The sequence below is a fragment of the Lontra canadensis genome, unplaced genomic scaffold (assembly GCF_010015895.1).
Source record: "Lontra canadensis isolate GAN:19392208 unplaced genomic scaffold, GSC_riverotter_1.0 scaffold35, whole genome shotgun sequence".
In the NCBI taxonomy this organism is placed as follows: domain Eukaryota; kingdom Metazoa; phylum Chordata; class Mammalia; order Carnivora; family Mustelidae; genus Lontra; species Lontra canadensis.
Genome location: NW_022631029.1, coordinates 15,702,027 through 15,721,937, shown reverse-complemented (window position 1 = coordinate 15,721,937; position 19,911 = coordinate 15,702,027). Strand labels below are relative to the sequence as shown.

The window sequence follows — 19,911 nt, the reverse complement described above, 5'->3', positions numbered from 1 at the left end:
GGAGATGCTGGCTCGGACAGGTTCCCTTTGTTTTTACTGCCCCTACAGCTACTTTTGCCTCATCATAGGACCTTGGGCAAGTCACATAACATCTCTGAGCCTCAGCCTCCTCCATAAAGTTGCGAGGGAAATCTTTCTTACTCCCCAGGGTTGTCACGGGCATACAGCAGGTGCTCAGTGAGTGGGAAGCATGGTTGTTCCTGGAGGGCTCCCTGACTCACCGCGATCCCCTGTTCTTGCAGCTTCACGCCCTGAGCGCAGGCATCAAGGCCATGATGTCAGACTTGTGCCTCCAGGGTTCCGAGCTGTGCCGCCAAGCCTGCGGCGGCCACGGCTACTCGAAACTGAGTGGCCTGCCCTCTCTGGTCACCAGGGTGACAGCCTCCTGCACCTATGAGGGTGACAACACTGTACTCTACCTGCAGACGGCCAGGTAAGGCCCCTGCGTGGGCTGAAGCAGCGCCCCGAGGCCCTCGGCAGGGGCGGGCACCAGGCGGCGCCGAGCGAGCGGAGGCCGACCGCGCACAGTCTCCAGTCCACCCCGAGCTTTCGGTAGAGGCGACAGGAGCACAGCTTTCCCTTGCTTCACAGCCTTCAGGGGTTTCCCCACAGCTCACGGGAAAACGCCACGTTGCACCTGCCCCACGGGGTTCCTGCGGCCTGCCCCGCCCCTGGCCCCGCCTCCCTGCCCACGTGCTCTCTCTCTCCCCCTCGTGCTCCCCCTGCCCTATGGGCTCCTGCTTCCCCTCGTGCTCTCCCTGCCCCAGCTGGACCCGGTTCCTGTTTCCCATCACAGGCTCCCGGAGCTTTCCTCCCCCGAGAGCTCTGTCCCAGCCTGCTGGACCTGCTGGTCCTCTCAGCCCTCAGGTCCCGGCTTAGCTGCCCGCCCCGACCGAACACGCCAGGCCTGCACTGAGCGAGGGGCTGTTCTCTGTGAGCCCGAGTTTTGAAGGGCTTGCTCACCGCGGGTCCCTGGGTTTAGCACCGGGCTTGCCCGCAGAGCCTCCCACGTGAGAGGCAGGGAGGGAGGCAGCATTTGCCTCCGCGTAAAGCGGAGGATTCTGTTCATTCTCTTCTGCGGGGTTGCGGGGGGGGCAGACTGACAAGGCCTTTCCCGTCCCTAGAGTATTATGGGAGGTTTTCTCAAATGATAAGGGGGCTACAGCATCCTATATTAGACATGCAGTGCCCCACCATTATAGGAGCATTACAGATATTTCCAGTTTTCACAAACCTTCTATCAAGTGACTGTTATTATCCCCATCTAGAGATAGAGAAACTGAGGCCAAGGGAGATGAGGTAACTTGGACCAGCCAGAGGTCTTCTGTAGAGCTGCCCTGGAAATCCAAGGTTGGCTGAGCCCAGAGCCTTTAACCACTGGGTCGTCAGAGGAAAGAAGCTGAGAGTCACCTGTAATTCTCCACTCATGTTAGCATTCTTACCCCTGTCCTTTCTCAAGCAAGAAAATTTGATTTCTGCCATCACTGTACAGTTGAGCACGAATCCCCAAATCCCAAGATCCTAACCAGGAGAAAGGATTCTGTTTGCTCAGATACCAAAAGGGTTTACATTCTGGATCTGAGTGTCTGCACAGCTCCGCAGCTCTAGCCTCCTTTCCCTACGGAAGAGACTACAGCCTCGGGGTGCGTTTTTCTGAGGGCCTCACAGCAGGTGGGCTCAGGGGGCTCTGGAGTGAGCATGCCCATGGGAGGGGCAGGAGCCTGCATGGCCCCAGTTCTCCTGTAGGGAGTATAAGACTGCGTGTTTTCCCCACTGCTTACCTGCTTCCCCCGCCCCCAGGTTTCTAGTGAAAAACTACCTGCAAGCTCAGGCGATCCCAGGCTCCACACAGGAGTCTCTCCCTCCATCTGTTGCATACCTGACTGCACCCTACCTGGCCAGGTGCCCAGCCCAGAAAGCAGCTGACTTCCTCCACCCAAAACTCTACACCACGGCCTGGGCACACGTGGCAGCCAGGTGAGCAAGAAATTGGCCATTCCACCTGGGGGCAGGCTCCTTCCCACACTAGGGCCTTTGGAGCGGGCTGGGTGAGCATTCGTGGATACTCCTCTGAGAAGAACCCCCCCTTCCCCAACCTCGGTCCTCTCGGTTCCTGCCACCATGGGCAGAGAAGGGGAAGCCACATCCATGAGCCACCATCACTTCCCCATCCTGGCCGAGCTGGTAGAAGGATATCACCCCTCTGGCCAGTGCAAGGAAATTCTTTTTTTTTTTTTTTTAAGAATTTTTTTTAAAAGATTTATTTATTGAAGAGTGAGAGAGCGAGAGCATGAGCAGGGCAGGGGCAGAGAGAGAAGCAGACCCCCCACTGAGCAGTGGCTTGCTCCTAGGACCGAGACCATGACCTGAGCTGAAGTCAGCAGCTCAACCAATTGAGCAACCCAGGAGCCCTGAACTTTTTCTATCTTTAGGCTCTTACTGTGATTTGCAGTGCAATGAATGTGCCCATTTGTAAATACCACAAATGTATCAGTATGTAAATACTGATAAATAATAAATACCAATACTGTATTTAAAATATCCCACAAACTGGGGCACCTGGGTGGCTCAGTGGGTTAAAGCCTCTGCCTTCGGCTTGGGTCATGTCTCAGGGTCCTGGGATCGAGCCCCGAGTTGGGCTCTCTGCTCGGTGAGGATCCTGCTCTGCCCCCCCACCCACCGCCTGCCTCTCTGCCTACTTGTGATCTCTGCCTCTGTCAAATAAATAAATAAAATATTTTTAAAAAAATAGAAATTTTAAAATAAAACACCAAAACAAGCTGGAAGAAATATTATCAGTATATGAAAAGAGGTCTTATACCCCTACCTGTGGTCGAAAGGATGGCTAATAATTATTTCAAGATCACAAGCAACTTTGGACATCCATTTATTTGTTCCACAAATACTAAGTGCCTACAGGGCACCAGGCACTATTCCAAGCATTTTAGATTTATCAGGAAACCAGTCGCAAAAAGCCCAGGCCTCACAGAACTAATGTTTTAGTTGGGGGAGGTGGTGAGTGCCCAGTAAGGCTTCTCAGGGTAGTTAAAATGCCATTATATTGATTTTTGCTTGGAATTAGATGTGACATCTGTTTATCTACTCCCTGACAAGTAAGAGAAAATAAATATTGCTTAATAAACAGTGTGTTTTGCGTAGAAATTCCAAGGGTCATGAGTGGATGGGCAGGGAATAGAAAATAAAATAATAAAGGTTACGTACGTGGCAAATGACCGACTTAGTGGTTTGGGGGACAAGAGTTTGTTTAGTTTTCTTTTCTAGCCTTTTAAGGTCCCTTAGGTAGAACCTGGAACAGGCCTGGTGACTGACAGGTGTCAGTAGCCTTTACAGGAAAACCATTGTCCTTGCTCAGCTACAGAAGGCAGTCAAGGGATGGCGTGGAAACACTGGCATAAGGTGGTGTCTGCATTAGAAAGGAGGGTCAGTGCCCGCGCCAGAGCCCTGAGGCTTTCCAGCTCCGAGGTCAGGACAGCTCTACCCCTTACTAACTGTGTGACCCAGACTAGTTAAGTGAGCCAGTCTGGGACTCAGCTTTCTCCATTGTAAATTGGGAATGCCTAGCCTTACAAGGGTTAGAGAGGTAATGTATAGTCACCATTTAGCTTTGCAACACAAACCAATGGTCAATCAACGGGAATGACTGCATTTCTACTTCTGAGGGATCCCCAGGTAGCCTGAACCAGACTCCATCAGTGTCCTTCCCACTCAGTCAGGAAGTGGAACCTTTTTTTTTCTCTGGCCTTCAGGCTCATAAAGGACTCAGCGCATCACCTAGAGACTCTGATGCAATCTGGGGCTGACTGGGATGAGGCATGGAACCAGACCACGGTCATACACCTCCAGACTGCTAAGGTGAGCTGCCCCTCAGCTGAAGCGCCAGCTGAAAGGGACCTGTTTGTTTACCCAGCAGACCACCACGCTGAGAAAATCTGAGCTCTGCCATTATTCCCCAGCCCTGCTCCGTGGCTGCCCTCATTTCACTTCCAAGGCTTTCGTCCAGGGTATTTTAATTAAAGGACTTAACTCCAAAGCAATCTTGCTGACAGCTCTTAGGGAAAAATGTAATGAGGCAGTGTTATTGGATTTGCTTCAGGTTGTTCAAATATTTCCTCCCAGATAGAAAAGCAGGTCAAGTCTCCCTTTAGCCCCACAGGCAAGCCTTAGATGTCTGATTTAATTTCTACTATGTTTTGTGTTTGTGCATAATTCACATTCAGTCAGCAAATATTTGAGCACCCGCTCAACACCAGGCATGGGTTGGGAGCTGGGGCCTCCATGGTGCCCTTACACCCAGTGCCACCAAGGCAGAACTCTGATGGGGAGACACAGGCTGCCGTGGGATCCCAGAGAGGTGCAGCTCTTACCCGGCGTGAGGATCCGAAAGGCTTCCCAGAAGGGACGTAGAGGCCAGGACTTCAAGGAGGAGCTGAAATTAGCCAGGCAAAGGGTCGATGCTGTGGTCTGGGAAACAAAGGTTTCCTGGCAAAGGGAACAGCAGGTGGAAAAGGAAGAGGCAAGAAAAGGCACGGTGATTGAAGAAATGCAAATCCTCCCAAGGAGGAGCTCAAGGAGGAAGACTGAACCCAGGAGAGGAAGGCAGTTAGGGGATGGGGAAAGATAGGCAAGGCCTGGGACCTTCTGCCTCACTGTGAGCAGTTTGGTTTTGTTCTCATTGCCATGGGAAGCCTTGGACGACTTTGTATCATGGGAGTGAGGTGATCAGAGTTTCACCGTAGAAGAATCATGCAGGCTGCCTGGGGAGCAATGGACTGGAGGCTGGAAGCCAGTTAGGAGCAAGCAGCGGCAGTCTGGCCAAGGGCTTGGATGGTCCCGACCATGACCTTGGCAGAGGGCATGGAGAAGAGTGGGTGGATACAGACATATTAAGGGGGTAGGAGATAGTGACAGGCTTCTTAGAGTAGTGGGCTGGGAAAGAGGTTGAGTCCTGAGCTCTAGCTTAGGCAGCTGAGACTCTGGCCCTACCTACAGCTGGAAAACCAAGATGAATGCTCAGATCCTCAAGCATCAGGCCCAGGAACTGGCAGGAAAGCCCGAGGAGAGCTTTGTAGCGCCCTTGGGCGCAGGCTGGGCATGAGCGCCCCCTGGTGACCTGCCCCCTCTACCACAGCAGCCGGTGCTGGTCTTACCTGGGCCACCATCCTCCAGGCTGTGTCCACCGCAGGAGCACTCCCTGCTGTGCTAAATGTCCTATCAACACAGGGGAGGGTGAGCCAAGGCTGTGTTCTCACCAGACAAACACAAAAGGAATCCCAGCTGCCCATGATGCATCCGTTTTCCAAACCTGTGCTCTGCCTTCCAGTGGAGTGGACCCTGCATGTCAGGGTTACCTCATTTAGTACCTACCACCCTGGGGGGGGAGAGCAGCATAATCTCCATTTTAAGGATGAGGAACCAGAAATCTAAAGAATTAAGTCCCAGAAGTAGAAAATAGTTAAGATGCTTTGCTTTCCTTTCCCTCACAGAGGCAAGCTGTGTCCTCAGGGAGCCACTATGTGTAAGGGAGGGAGGTGATCCCCGAGTTCTAGGGATACTGAGGGTAGAGAGTTCCACCAGCCTAGAGGAGAAGAGCAAGTCCCTTCTCCTCCGGCCATTGTAAGCTGAAGAAGAGTGGCTTCCTGGGGAGATGGTGCCCAAGCTGACTCTCCGAAGTCAGAGGGGCAGGGAAATCTGCAATTTCTGAGCTTCATGCTTTGGAAGAACCATCTACTCTACAGAACTCTTAAGCACCCACCAAGTCCCATCTAGAAACCATAAATATGCAGGTAGAGAGTGAGCAACACAAGGGGAGTGGGAACAGTGGCAGAGTGGTGGCCTAAGTTCTGTTCCCAGCTCTGTGCATGACCGGCTTCTCTATGTGACCTCCAATGTCCTTCCTTCTCTGGGCTGTAACTTCCCAGTCTGTAAAACAAAGGGGCATGAAAAAGACCTTTAGGTTCTGACGAGTTCTGGTCCTATTATCTGAGACCCTGCTCTGGAGAGAGGTCTGTCCCTAGGACCACGGGAGCAAATGCTGGTCCTCATTCTAATCCAGCCTCGGTCTCTCATGGCTTTGGCAACGCAGGGGAATAGTGAAGAGTACAGACGCTTAATCAGGAGATGGACTATTTTGGTGTGGATCTTGTTACTACCACTTGCTAGCCAGGTGACCTTGGGCAAGGAAGTTAATCCCTCAATGCCTCAGTCTCCTCATCTACAAAATGGAGTCAATCATAATACCTACCTTTTAAGATTATTATGGAGATTAAATGAGTTAATACATGTAAAACGTAAAATGCACCTAGCATATAAATGCTACACATCCCACCCCACACACCAAATTAGTCAGGAGGCAAGGTTTAAACCAACACACACAAAAAGTAAAGAGTTCATTGCATTTGGAGCATGGTGCCAACGTTCGGCTCACCCTGTCACGGGAACAGAAGCCACGGAGGCCAAGGCCCTCGAGCAGCTTTTTCTCACTCCACTCCACAGCCCAGGGCCCTGAGAGTTTAAGGATGTGGTCCTCAGATGAGAAAAGGGAAGCCAGGTCTGTCTGACTCAGCGGGGGCAGCAACGCACATCTGCTCCCCTTCTGCACCCAATTGCTGCGAACCCAGTGTGGCTGGGAGCACACCAGGTCCACGCAGCAGAGTGTGTCGTTAGCCCCCGTGTGAGGCCTCCGTGGGAAAGGCAGATCCTTTCCAAGTGAGAAACCTGATGGGCTCACTTTCCTGTTGAAGACTTTGTGGCTCTCCGACCCCCAGGGAAAGAAATCCCAACTGATGGGATCTGATGTGGGTCTCGGGAGTGAATGGTCAAGAAAGAATTCTTAAGCCATTTTCAGTGCAAAAAAGGTGGTTTTATTAAAGCCCAGGGGCAGGACCAGTGAGCAGAAATAGCTACCCTGGGAGTACGAGGAGTGATTGATTACAAACATTTAAACTGGGAGGGGTAGAGACAAAAGGAGTTTCCAAAAGGATTTTCATACATTCGAGAAGACTTACTGGATCCTGGAGGCCCAGTTATTGTCAAGCTAAGGTGTTTTTTTCCCTCTAGCAAGGCATTAACATGAAGACAGTTCAGTTGTGCAGTTCAGTTCCTGGAGGAATGTCATACTCTGTCTCAAGTATTTGTCAGTGGGCTGCAAGTTAGAGGAAAATTTCATCTTATCTACATTTCTTTTGCCTTTGTTCCCCACTTCCCCAGCCATGTGGATCACGGCCCTTCAGTGGTGCGGGGCTATGTGGGGGGGCAGCCTCACCACTGCAGGTCGGTCATTGCCTCACTATGCCCCAGGGGGCAGCCCCAGCAGACTGGGTCAGCCTCCTGCAAGCACAGTCCAGTGTGCACGCAATAACCCCGGCCCCGGCCCTGCTCCTTGTCAGACTTCTTTGAACCCTCCAGACAGTCTAAGCCTTGTTACTTAAGGTATTACTGGGAAGCTACCTGGAAATTTGTATTTTCACGAGACGCTCAACTGATCTGTATTCACATCAACATTGGAGAAGAGTTTTGTTTGCTTGACTTTTCTCCCTGCCCCCCCATGGAATTCGTAAACCTGACCTGATAACAATAATGTGCATTTGTCTTGGGGAGAAGGGGAATATTCAAAAATATTCAACAACCAGCAGGGGGGCTCAGACTAATCAGAAAGCACTACAGGCCTCACGGAAGCAGGGGCCTGAAAGCCTCCTCCTGGGTCAGGCATTCATCCTTTTTCTGCAGAGCTGTGGGGAGGAGGGGGTCCCAGGGAAGGATCCCAGCTTGACAGACAGGGGAGTCTCACTAGGTTGAGGGCTGTGGTCACTTACCAAGTGGAACTACTGACAAAGCCAGACTGTTGGGTACGGGTGAGCTAACAGCCCTGCTTACCTTGCAGAGTTCACTTTCTAGCTGGGATACATTTTATGTCCATCATGTACCTCTACTTTCTCACCCCAAGAAACAAAAGCACACACACACACACACACACACACACACACACACACCGGTGCCTTGAACACGGCAAACGACAAACAGCTGTTTTCTTCAGAAATGTGGTGCCGTCCTCCACTGTCTCCAGGCCAGCCTCCAATACCCCTGTATTCTTTCTACTTTCAAACCTCCTTGAAATTTCCCCAAACAAAATGAGGAAGCTACCAAGTCCCAGAGCCCACAAGCCCCCAACCGGAGCACATGTGCGAATACATATTCACACGCACACACACACCCCCCATGGGGACCCGTGTAAGCTGGGGAGGGGGGGGGACACATGGCCACAGCGACCTCACCCCAACAGTCTTGCCGAGCTTCCAATATGACTTCTGGAGTCAGAAATCAGAAGCTGATGGATCTTCGTGTCTTTTAGGCACACTGCTACTATATCAGTGTGAAGAGCTTTACAGAAACTCTGGAGAAACTGGAAAACAAACCAGCGGTTCAGCAGGTGCTCAAACGCCTCTGTGACCTCTATGCTCTGCACAGCATCCTGACTAACGCTGCTGACTTTCTCCACGATGGCTTCCTGTCTGGGGCCCAAGTAGATGCGGTGAGAACCGGCTACCTGGAGCTGCTCGGCCTCATCCGGTGAGTGGCTGGCCCCCAGACCCTCAGGCCGTGCTAATCTTCAGAGAAGAGCCCCACACCCTTAGTTCCCTTCCCACTCCGAAACCTGGCGCTCCAGGACCTTGCTAAACAGGGTCCGGCAGAAGCAGCAACCACCCTGGAGAGGCTGACCCGGTAGCACGGTTACCTCAACGTAAAGCGTGGTAGATTAATGAAAGGAAAAAAATGAAAAAACAATTAGAAATAAAAATGCTTAAAAACAAATAATCGCCACCAAATACTCTTCAACACTGTAAAGGAAATAAGGAGAGTATCTAAAGGAAGCATCCCACCGTATTCATAGTATGCACAGATAATATTAATGAGTCTTCTTCATAGCTCGTATTTAAGGAACACATATATGTGCCAGGCATTATGCCAAAAGCTTTCACATGCATCATCTCACTTAATCCTTACAGCCTTCTGAAATGAACACTATTAATCTCCCCATTTTACTGGGGAGGAAATTCAGGCTGAGGGGAGGAAGTACCTTGCCCCAGGTCTCAGAATCAGCCAGGGGAGATCAGGGGGCACTCTGGGGCCTGACCTGAGAATATCCTCTTCAACTGTGTTAAAGTTAAGGTGGGGCGATTATGTTTCAAATATATCCTTGTCTTTTTGAATGGGCTGAGGCAAATCCTTACTAAGTGGGCTAAACTTACTTTAATCCTTGCTCAGCTTCATGATGATTTTTTTTAAAAAACCCGGTCTTCGAACACAGATTCAAAAAGCAATAATACAAACAGTTCTTAAATGCACACAGTTCAGGGTCATGACATACTAATGCGGCCCTTCCATTCTGTTACATTGTATATAATTTAGAGGATCACTTTAAAAACATTGAAATCAAAGCCCCAACCTGAACAGAGCACTGGAAGAAACAAACAAAACAGGGTAGGCACTGTTGTCTCTAGGATAAAAATGGGCTACTTGAGAGTGCAACCTTTTCTGAGAAAATAGGATGACTGTTTCATGTGGGGTGGTATCACGTGTGTGTGTGTGTGTGTGTGTGTGTGACTTTTCCCCTAGAACCTCCAATAGTTACACTATCTATAAGACTAAGATGATAAAAAAGGCCAATAAGCTACTTGTGACAAAGTTTAAAAAAAAAATCTAGATCAAATTATTTTTATTTCTAACAACATGCAACATGCTACAGACCATTTATGAGTCCATATAAGCACCTAACAGATATTCAGTGGTCAGCAAATGTTCAATTAAACCATCAAAAACTGTCAAAAATACATTTTTTTACAAATCTGGCCCAGGTATTAAACTTTTCCTAATAGAGAGAATCCAGTGGTGAGAACCATTAATAGCAGAACTGAGTATTACACAGGTCAAGCTCAAGTGTACCTAATTCTGAAATGCTTGGCGTTTTATTATTTTTTTAAGATTTACTTATTTAGGGGCACCTGGGTGGCTCAGTGGGTTAAAGCCTCTGTCTTCGGCTCAGGTCATGAACCCAGGGTCTTGGGATCTAGCCCCGCATCAGGCTCTCTGCTCAGCAGGGAGCCTGCTTCCTCCTCTCTCTCTGCCTGCCTCTCTGTCTACTTATGATCTCTGTCAAATAAATAAATAAAATCTTAAAAAAAAAAAAAGATTTACTTATTTATCTGAGAGACAGAGAGAGAGTCTGAGCAGGCATGGGCACTGAGGGAGAAGGAAAGAGAGAGAATCTTCAAGCAGACTCCTGCTGAGCACAAAGCCCAAGGCACAGGGCTCTGAGATCATGATCTGAGCCACAATTAAGAGTCAGGGGCTTAACCCTCTAAGTCACTGGGCACCCATGAAATGCTCCGCATTTAAAAGTGTATGAAGTTAGTAAGATTCTAGCCTGATTGACACAGATGAAACACAAAAGATCACCCTAACACCTCAGAAGCATGATTTTTTAAATCTACAACAGCATTTCTAGGTGCTTGCCTTGGTGCCGGAGACTTACAACTTAAGACCAACAGCACTGACACAAACAGGCAACTTATGCATGCATCTAACCCACAAACTGATTTATGCACGTTATGGTTCTTTTTTTTTTTTTTAAGATTTTATTGATTATTTGACAGAGAGAGAGATCATAAGTAGGCAGAGAAGCAGGCGGTGGAGGGGGGGGAAGCAGGCTCCCCACCGAGCAGAGAGCCCAATGTGGGGCTCGACCCCTGGACCCTGAGACCATGACCCAAGCTGAAGGCAGACGCTTAACCCACTGAGCCACCCAGGTGCCCCCATGTTATGTTATGGTTCTTAAGTAACCTTCCTATCACTGCAAGGGTGTTAGGTATGTAACAGACATTGTGCGTGTAACAGTTCTGTGTCACAGTTCCCTCCCTTGATTACTTAGTATCACCCTCTGATTTCTGAGATGACAAATGAAGGATGGCACACTATTTCATGTGACACTAAGAACCAGCTCTCTGTGTAACGGTAATTAACTGACCCACAATTTACAGTTAATTAATGGGTCGTAAAATCTCAGGTGGAGGACAGACAGGTGAAGACAGCAGACTGACCATATACATTTACTTTTGTTCCCTCCTGAAACCCCATGAAAATACCAGCAAATGGATTAAAATCTTTTTAAAGGTATAAATTGACAAAAAGAAAAAACAAGGGATGGGTGCCTGGGTGGCTCAGTTGGTTCAGCGACTGCTTTCGGCTCAGGTCATGATCCTGGAGCCCCAGTATTGGGTCCCACATCGGGCTCCCTGCTCAGCAGGGAGTCTGCTTCTCCCTTTGACCCCTCCCCCCTTCTCATGCTCTCTTTCAGTCTCTCTCTCAAATAAATAACTAAACAAAAATTTTAAAAAGAGAAAAAAAACAGGGGAGGAAACGTGAAAGTAAGAAAGTAGATGGACAGTGACTTAGCAGATCTGAGAAAAACTGGATCACAAACCAGGAGTGGGAAACAAGTTATACCAAAGAACCCCAAGAACTAACAGCACTGTGTACGTCTGGCAATCAGGGTGAAGGTAAGACCCACAGGAGGGGCTGAAAGTCCATTTCAGAAGGAGCTGAACTCCTAGCTCCCCTCCTTCTCTGCAAGCAGTTTTGAGATTCTCTGACTCCACCCTGGCAGAAGGGCACACAGATGGTCTGTGGGCCAGGGAACATCGAGCATAGTTGAGAATGAGGCTACCCACAGAAAACAGGGGCCTGGATAAATGTTTATAGGCTAAGTGCTAACCTAAGCCCCCTCCCTCAGCCCTCTTTCCCCTGGGTTCCAGAAAACTGGCAGCCAGGCCAGTAGCTATAGGAAGACGATAGCATGTTCCTTCTCTGGAGACTCTGAACAGCCCAAAGGAGACTAAACTGAAGATACTGACACACGGGTACCCCCAGTTCACCCCATAATGAATCCCACACATTGACAAGCATGCCCAGACTTGTAATCAGCTAGCTAGTGCCCCACTCTTAGCTATGATTAGACACCTGGGGGGGAACCCCTGACAGAAAAGAGACCCCAACAAGCAAGAATGAAACAAAATGGACTGCACAAGAGAATCTTCAGGGAAAAGAAATCTTTTTAAAAAGATGAGTAATATCCTTAAAGAGTTAGGAGGAGATACAGCAATCACAAAATAAGAATGTTATTTCTTAAAAAGTAATATTCAGGGGGGAAAAAAAAAGACCTCTGTGAAACCAGAAAACGATAGTGGAAATGAAAAACTCAGTGGAAGGACCGGAAGAGAAAGTTACATAAATCTCACAGAAAAGAAACCAAAAAGACAAAAAGATAAAAATTAGAAAAGATAAAAATAGTAAGAAGACTGATCTTATCTGTCCATCATCTGAAAAAGAGGTCTAAAAAGGGCAGACAGAGAAAATAGAAGGGAACAAACCATTAGCAGAATAATTCAAGAAAATACTCCTCAAATGAAGAGCACAAGTTTCAGACTGAAAAGGCCATGGGTGTTTACAGACTAGAGGAGACAAACACACACGGAAAAAATAAGTCAAGCATACAGTATGCAAAATGGTAAGTAAATGCTATGAAGAAAAGGAAAGCAGGGAAGGGGGTCAGGAATGCTGGGAGTGCAAAGCAGGGGGGGGGGTGGGGGACTGTAGTTTTCTTTTATTTTTTAAGGATTTTACTTTTAATCTCTACGCCAAAGGCAGGGCCCGAACTCACAACCCCAAGATTAAGAGTCACCCTCTACTGACTGAGCCAGCCAGGTGCCCCAGGGACTATAGTTTTAAATAAGTCAGAGAAGGCCTCTCAGGGAGGGTGATGTTTGAGGAAAGATCTCAAGGGGCGGGGACAGGAGAGAAGCCATACGGTTGGCTGGGAAAGGAGCACCCCAGGTAGAGAAGTACAAACGCTGGAGGCGAGAGCATGCTTGGCGCCTCCATCCAAAGAACAGACAACAGTGACTGAGGTGGAGGAAGGACAGCAGAGGTCAGAGAGTTTAGGGTGTACCAGGCCAGGGGCGAAAGGGGGTGGAGATCATCGCAAAGACTTAAGATGTTGGCTCTTACTTTGTGTGAGAGTGGGAGGGTTTTCAGTATTTCAATCATCTGATGAATTTTTCTAAAGGATCATTCCAGCTGCCATATTAAGAAGTGACTGGGCGGCGGGGGGGGGGGGGGGCGGTGGATTAAAAAGCAGGGAGCCCAGCTCGGAGGTTACCTCAGTAATCCACGGGAAAGATGATGCTGGGTTAGACTAGGTGATAGCACTGGAGGTAGTGGGAAATGGCTGAAGTTTGGGTGTATTTTGAAGGTAGAACAGGATTTGCTGACAGATCAGATGTGGGGTGTAAGCGACGGAGAGCAGCACAGGTTTTTGGCCAGGACAGAGTTGCCATTCGCTATAAATGCACCAGGTTTGGGCAGGATGTACAGAAGGTGTAGAAGATCAGGAGTTTGGCTTTGAACATGTTCACTTTGAAGAGCCTGTTAGAAATCAAGTAAGATGTTAATAAGCAGGTAAGTGAGACGGGAGAGATAAATTTGGAAGTCATTAGCATATGGCTGGTATTTAAAGCCCTCAGAAGGATATCACATGGAGTGACTGTAAAAGACAAGTACTCACATGGAGTACTGAGTCTTGGGACCCTCCAAAGAGGAGGAGAGGAGGTGGCCCTGACAAGGGCTATTTCAGTGGAGTGGTGGAAATGAAAACCTGAACGGATCTAGTCTAGGAGAACAGGTGGAGGAGAAAAAATAGCAAAGCATAAACAAGAACAACACTTTTAAGGAGTTTTATCATAAAGGGGAGCCAAGATCTGGAGTAGATGATGGAGAGGGAAAAATAGACTCAAAAGTTTGTTTTCAAGATGGGAAATAGGAAAGCACGTGTGTATCTGAAAATGATCCAGTGGAGAAAGATTTTGACATTGTAGAGGAAAGGCAAGAGAATTTCTAGAATGTTCTCTAGTAGGCAAGAGGGGAGGGCATCTAATGGATGAGGAAGGACTGACGTGAGCTGGGCACTTGGAAAGCGTACCTATACTAAAAACAGAGAAAGCATGCAGAAATATATGGGTGAGAACTTGTGGCTAGGCTCTTACTGAGTCTATTTTATCAGTGAAATGGAACCAAAAGTCATCTAAGTAAGAGAGATGGGGAGGCGGGTCGTGTGGATTTAAGATTCAGAGAGAAGGTGTGAAATAATCATCTAAGAGAATGGAAATGTAAAGGCATGAGAGCAATGTCGTATGATCGCTAGGCAGCAGGAAGGGAGTTACATACACCACTTGGAACTGGTTTCCCAGCCACCTATAGCTACAAAGGCACAGAGTCAGTGAAAAACTGCTGAATCTGTTTTTGAGGGAGTAAATGTAACAGACCAGGCATTTCAGCTGAATAAGGAAGGAAGGGAGGCCACCAGGAGGATGAGGGACATGAAGTAAGTGGTGGGTGTGGATAGGGTCAAAGAAGTGCAAACAGCCTGAAATGGAAATGCTCTGACAGTGATGGTGAAGGATCACCCAGAGAAGATGACAACAGGTAGGTACAGTATCCCAGTCGGCTCAACTGCTTTGGGTGTAAACAACAGCAGTGTTATGCTTTAGATCCTTTCCTTAAAAAAGGAAGAGAAGCATGTGAACATTTGTTTAAAATACTTCATTCAATAGGCTAAAATAAAACGTATTTCGTTGAATGAAAAAGAAAAAGAAAGGGGGGGGAGCTATCAGAGTCAGAACTCTAGAGGGAGTAAGCTAAAAGGACGGGAGCCAGCAACAGGAAGACACCCCACATCGCCATCCCAGAAAAGGTGCCTATGTGGAGGACTGAGACCTGGGGAGGGCTCCTGCCGGGGAGTGACAGCGCAACAGGATCAGCGGAGAAGATCCCAGAACGTTGAGGCCACACTGTAGAGGAACATTCATGTAAGCAATGAAATCACTAAGGACGATGACGGAGGAAATGGGGGAGAAAAGCAGCAGACCAGGAGGCACATCACAAATGGAGAGACATGGTAGGGACACAGCTCAGCTGTGAGCAGGATACATAAAGTCACCATCATACACACACATACAGCCATCACAGTGGAAGTCCCTAATGCAAGTCTGACTCATAACTATACTAGGAGCAGGAAGGCCGAGGAGAAGCAACGCCAGGGCTGGGGCAGGGTCGGGGGAGGGGTGGGGGGTGGGAAGAGAGGATGACATATAGGGGTGAGGGTAGGGGACCCAAAACATATCCTTATCTTTTTGTAATGGAGAGTTGACAGATAATATCTAAGACGGAACAATCCAGAAGCGGCAATCCGAACAAGATAGAGACATTCAAAATATATCAGCTTAAAGACTGAAACGGATTCCAGGGGTGGGGGAAGTAGAAGGGAGACAGGGAGGTGCTGATTTTAAGGAGCAGGCCTTGAAGACTGCTGGAGTCTATACTTGTGTAGAGAACAGATCAAAAATCAAAACTTCTAAAAAAATTTAAAGCTGAGTTGTTAAAAAGTGAATAATGATCAAGTCTCTAATTAGGTGTTGTTATTCACCATCCCTGATTAATTAGATTCATAAGAGCAATCTAAAATACTCAGAAACTCTTGTTCTCTCTCACAGGAAGGATGCCATCTTGTTAACTGATGCCTTTGACTTCACGGATCCCAGTTTAAATTCAGCACTTGGCTGTTACGATGGAAATGTCTATGAACGTCTGTTCCACTGGGCTCAGAAGTCACCGACCAATACTCAGGTAGTTAAGTAGAACACATTATAAATTATGTAAGAGAGCAGAGAACAAGCAGTGAATTCACCTCCATGTTTTCTCATTTTAATTGATTCCCATTAGGTTGGAAATTGCTTGGCATAGAGTGTCTGTTGAAAATATTTTGAGAATACATAAAAGAAACCAGGAGTGGGGATATGGCCCGGCAGGAACAGAGTCTGGACTGTAATCAGCAAAAGGCATTGCTCAGAATTTGGTAAAGGGAACGAGGAGGAAGGTCCAGGCTCTAAGTCATGGCTTGACATACCCAAGGGCATATCATATAAACATAGTGGCAGACTGGCTTTTAAATAACAAAAATAAGATAAATCATTGCAGTGATTTAACCATCTTATTTTCAGCCTTTTAACTCTCAGTTTTGTGTTGATAAAAATGGGTACTCAGAAGGGATAGGAAGCTTGGGATGTGGCGGAGCACTCTCAGATCTGACCATCTGCTGGAGACACCTCCTTTCTCTGCATCGAGGAACACAGCCCCAGGAACAAAGAAGGCTGCTGCAGGGCCATCGGCAGCCCAGGAGAGCTGTATAAATGACCATTACGAGGGTTATGGAACAAAGATCCCCAGCTGTCCTAAGAGAGAATACCAGAACTCTGTGTCATTGACAGAAGAGGGGAGGACTCCTAAAATCCTAACGATCGAGGGCCCGCATCACAGACCCTCTGCTCTAAGCCTCACTGGAAAAGGTTATGAATGTCAATGACTCCAATTACTGGAGTAAAGAAATAAACCCTATTTTTAGAGTGTGGTAAGCCACATTTAATAGCAGATTTTATACAGATGATCAAAACAAAGATAATCTATAGATACGCAACAGATTATTTTAAGCTCTATAGTGCAAATATGTTACTCAGATAGGGAAGCCTACTCTTTTACCCCTTAGGTCAAATTTCAGAAAAGGTGTCTTAACGCCTCATAAAATTGGCAACTCTCAGACTTTCATTCACACTTAGCGTGGTGTTAGACTTGCTCTTCACATTTTGCATCCTGTCATACCTCATAGCTTAATCTACCATGATTATCTAAAATTAGAACACAACTGGTCACCTCCAAGATGCTTGTCAGAAGGCCAATCCATTTTGGCCACTCCCCGTCTCCAGGGAGGCATCCTTTTAACCTGACAAGAAAATAGAAAGAACTCACCTAGAGAAAGGTTGATACATTTACCGCTTCATACAGTCAAGCTACTTCTGGCGTTTTACTTTTTCTAATTAGATCTCCCTACTTTCTACTGTTTAAATCCTGGCATGAAACAGCAGTCCTCCTACTCCAGGTGAGCTCCTGTGGTCTAAGGATAACTGTATTATGCCCTGTGATGCGCCGGCGAGAAACTGAGCCTGCTGTACACCTGCCAGCAAATGCTGATCTATCTAGCTCAGACCTGCTTAACTAGCAATACGAGGAGGAAACATGCCAGTTCTAATTCCTCATCTTCACTAAAGAACATAGGGAGTGCCTTGGTTTGTCTTGGTTTGTTGTTGTTTTTTACACTTTGTGTCTCCTCTTTATTTTTTAAAGATTTTATTTATTTATTTGACAGACAAATCACAAGTAGGCATAGAGGCAGGCAGAGAGGGAGGAGTGGGGAAGCAGGCTCCTCGCTGAGCAGAGAGCCCGATGCGGGGCTCGATCCCAGGACCCTGAGATCCTGACCTGAGCCGAAGGCAGAGGCTTTAACCGACTGAGCTACCCAGGCGCCCCTCCTCTTTACTTTAAAAGCACTGAATCTGGATACTGTATGAGGGCAGGTTTATGGAAATGAGGGACATGACTGGTCCATGGCATCAACAGACCTGGTAAAATGTTGATGTATTTCATCCCATTCACTTCTGTTTTTCCTTTTCTCCTGCTACTTGACTGTGAACAAGGAGGGAGTCTTCCTCTTCCTAAGTCCAGGATCTGTCTCAGAGTAGACACTTTCTATTTATGGAATAAATGAACACAGTTTTATGATCCTCACAGCGGGCCAGAGAACCTGCTGTAGACACCGTAGGCGCTGTAGACTTCCTGCCCATTGTGGCTTACGTCACTTGGCTAAAAGGGGGCCAGGTATAGCAGTGTGGCTCTTCCACACACAGTAATTTGGGCATGTGAGGTTATCAGTGACCTTGGGGAATTGTTGCCAGTTAGTTAAAATGGCAGTCGGTCGACCACTGACATAGAGCCACATAATCTTCTATCACTGGCTCCTTGAGAGTCTACCGAAATAGCACTTTTAAGGTATGTATTTCTAATCTGCTATAGATAATTCTGAAGCTGCAATAAGAGACATTTTCCCCCTTCATTTGCACTAGTAGAAAAAGGCACGTGACAGGTATTTCAAGTAAATTAAAACAACAGCTACATTAAAACACGCCTTGGAGACACAACATTACAAATGGGAATATACTTCATCAACATTTTCTACCAAAAGAAAAGTGCTATGCTGAGTTGAATGTCTTAGAACCCTAAGACAGTCTCTGCTCTGTCTGGGGCAGGTTGAGTGTTGACCTCTATCCCTAGATAGGATGATCCGCTTTCTCATAGTGTCCTCTAGCCATGGTGTGTTTTCTGGCTTTTTTCCTGAGCTGGGTGCTATTTCAAGCCAGATTCTCCAAAGGAATTGCAAAAGGCTGTTCCTGCTCCCGACGTGAATTCATATTTAAGTGATTACCTATAGATGCAAACAGCGCAAGAATCACTGAGGATTTTCAAAACAAGAATCCTATATCCCCTAAGTATTCTACTGTAAAAATTTGTCCAAGTAGCTGCTAGAAGCATTAAACATACCTACTGATTCATTCAGTCAGTCGGTCATTCAGTAAATATTTATTGAGCATATGCTATATGCCAGAAACTATTCTATGTACTAAGGCTACAGTGGAGAACAAAAGAATCATAGATCCTGTCTTCAATGAGGAGCTTCAAGTTTTAGCCAAGACAGGCAAAAAGTTTAATAAACAAGTTAACATAAAAGATGAGGCTAGAACTGTAAAGGAAAGAATCAAGACACACAGTAACGAACAATGGGGACTAACCTACTCTGACATAGAATCTTGATTACCTTAGGCCACCTTCTGATTCCTTGCTTTGTGGTTAATGTTCAATTTCAAAGAACGTCAAAAAGTCAAGCATTTTATTTGTATTAAATTCCAAAAGCAAATGATAAGCTGTTTCTTAGTTGGCCACCTGCATCCACAATTTAAAATCTGCATGAGAAAAGGAAGGATGCCCTTTGGAAAAAATGTTTCTCCATATGTTCACACAAAATGCCTTTAAAAAATAATTTTTAAAATTAAGAATCTTATGTTACTTTTTTGAAACTAAAAACTTAATTTGAAGGTAGAAGTCATTAATCCCAGCAGAAATAATGTCCTAACGATGCACTTTTTTCTACAAATAGGGGAACCCTGCCTATGAGAAATACTTAAGACCACTATTACAAAGCTGGAAATCCAAGCTGTGAAGTCATCAACGGCATTCAAGAGGCACCACTGTGTGATAATGGTACTATGGCATATACAGCATTAAATTTTAAAGTATGCTTCACATACACATTATATATTTCAAAGTGCATATATATATTGTTTTTAGAGTAAGCTCTAGGGACACCTGGCTGGCTCAGTCAGTTAAGCATCTGCCTTTGACTAAGGTCATGATTTTGGGGGTCTTGTGGTCCTGGGATGGAGTCTTGCATGGGGCTCCCAGCTCAGTGGGGAGTCTGCCTCTCCCTCTGTCCCCCACTCCTGCTCTCTCTCTCTAATGAATAAATAAAATCTTTAAGGAAAAAAAAAAACCAAAACAATAAAGTAAGCCAATACCCAACGTGGGGTTGGAATTTACAATCCCAAGATCAAGAATTATATACTCTACCAACTCAGCCAGCCAGGCACCCCCTCAAGTATTTATTTTTTTAAAGAGTGGGTCATTATCTGCGTGGACTGAAAAAACATCTATGATTTACTTCAAGATAATCCATGAAAGGAAAAGAGGAGAGCCAATAGCTGAAGACAGTGGGTCCAGGGGTGTTTGCACTATTCGACTTCTGAGTATGTCTGAAATTTCCCATGATAAAAAACAGTAGTGCTATCCATTTGTTGCATCTATTTAGTAAAACTGAAGAATTTTACTTTAGATCTAAAGTCA

General features: G+C 46.8%; 1 protein-coding gene across 3 annotated transcripts in view; it reads left to right on the top strand.

The window, feature by feature from the left end:
• Positions 1–19,911, top strand: part of ACOX2 (acyl-CoA oxidase 2) — a 29,511-nt gene that overhangs the window by 9,038 nt on the left and 562 nt on the right. For all 3 annotated transcript variants that reach the window (XM_032868440.1, XM_032868442.1, XM_032868441.1), the window contains exons 9-14: positions 243–433; positions 1,801–1,977; positions 3,768–3,873; positions 8,369–8,586; positions 15,621–15,753; positions 19,169–19,272. In XM_032868440.1, coding sequence (XP_032724331.1) covers positions 243–433; positions 1,801–1,977; positions 3,768–3,873; positions 8,369–8,586; positions 15,621–15,753; positions 19,169–19,231 — 888 coding nt within the window. In that variant the 3' untranslated portion in view covers positions 19,232–19,272. The remainder of the gene's footprint in view (positions 1–242; positions 434–1,800; positions 1,978–3,767; positions 3,874–8,368; positions 8,587–15,620; positions 15,754–19,168; positions 19,273–19,911) is intronic.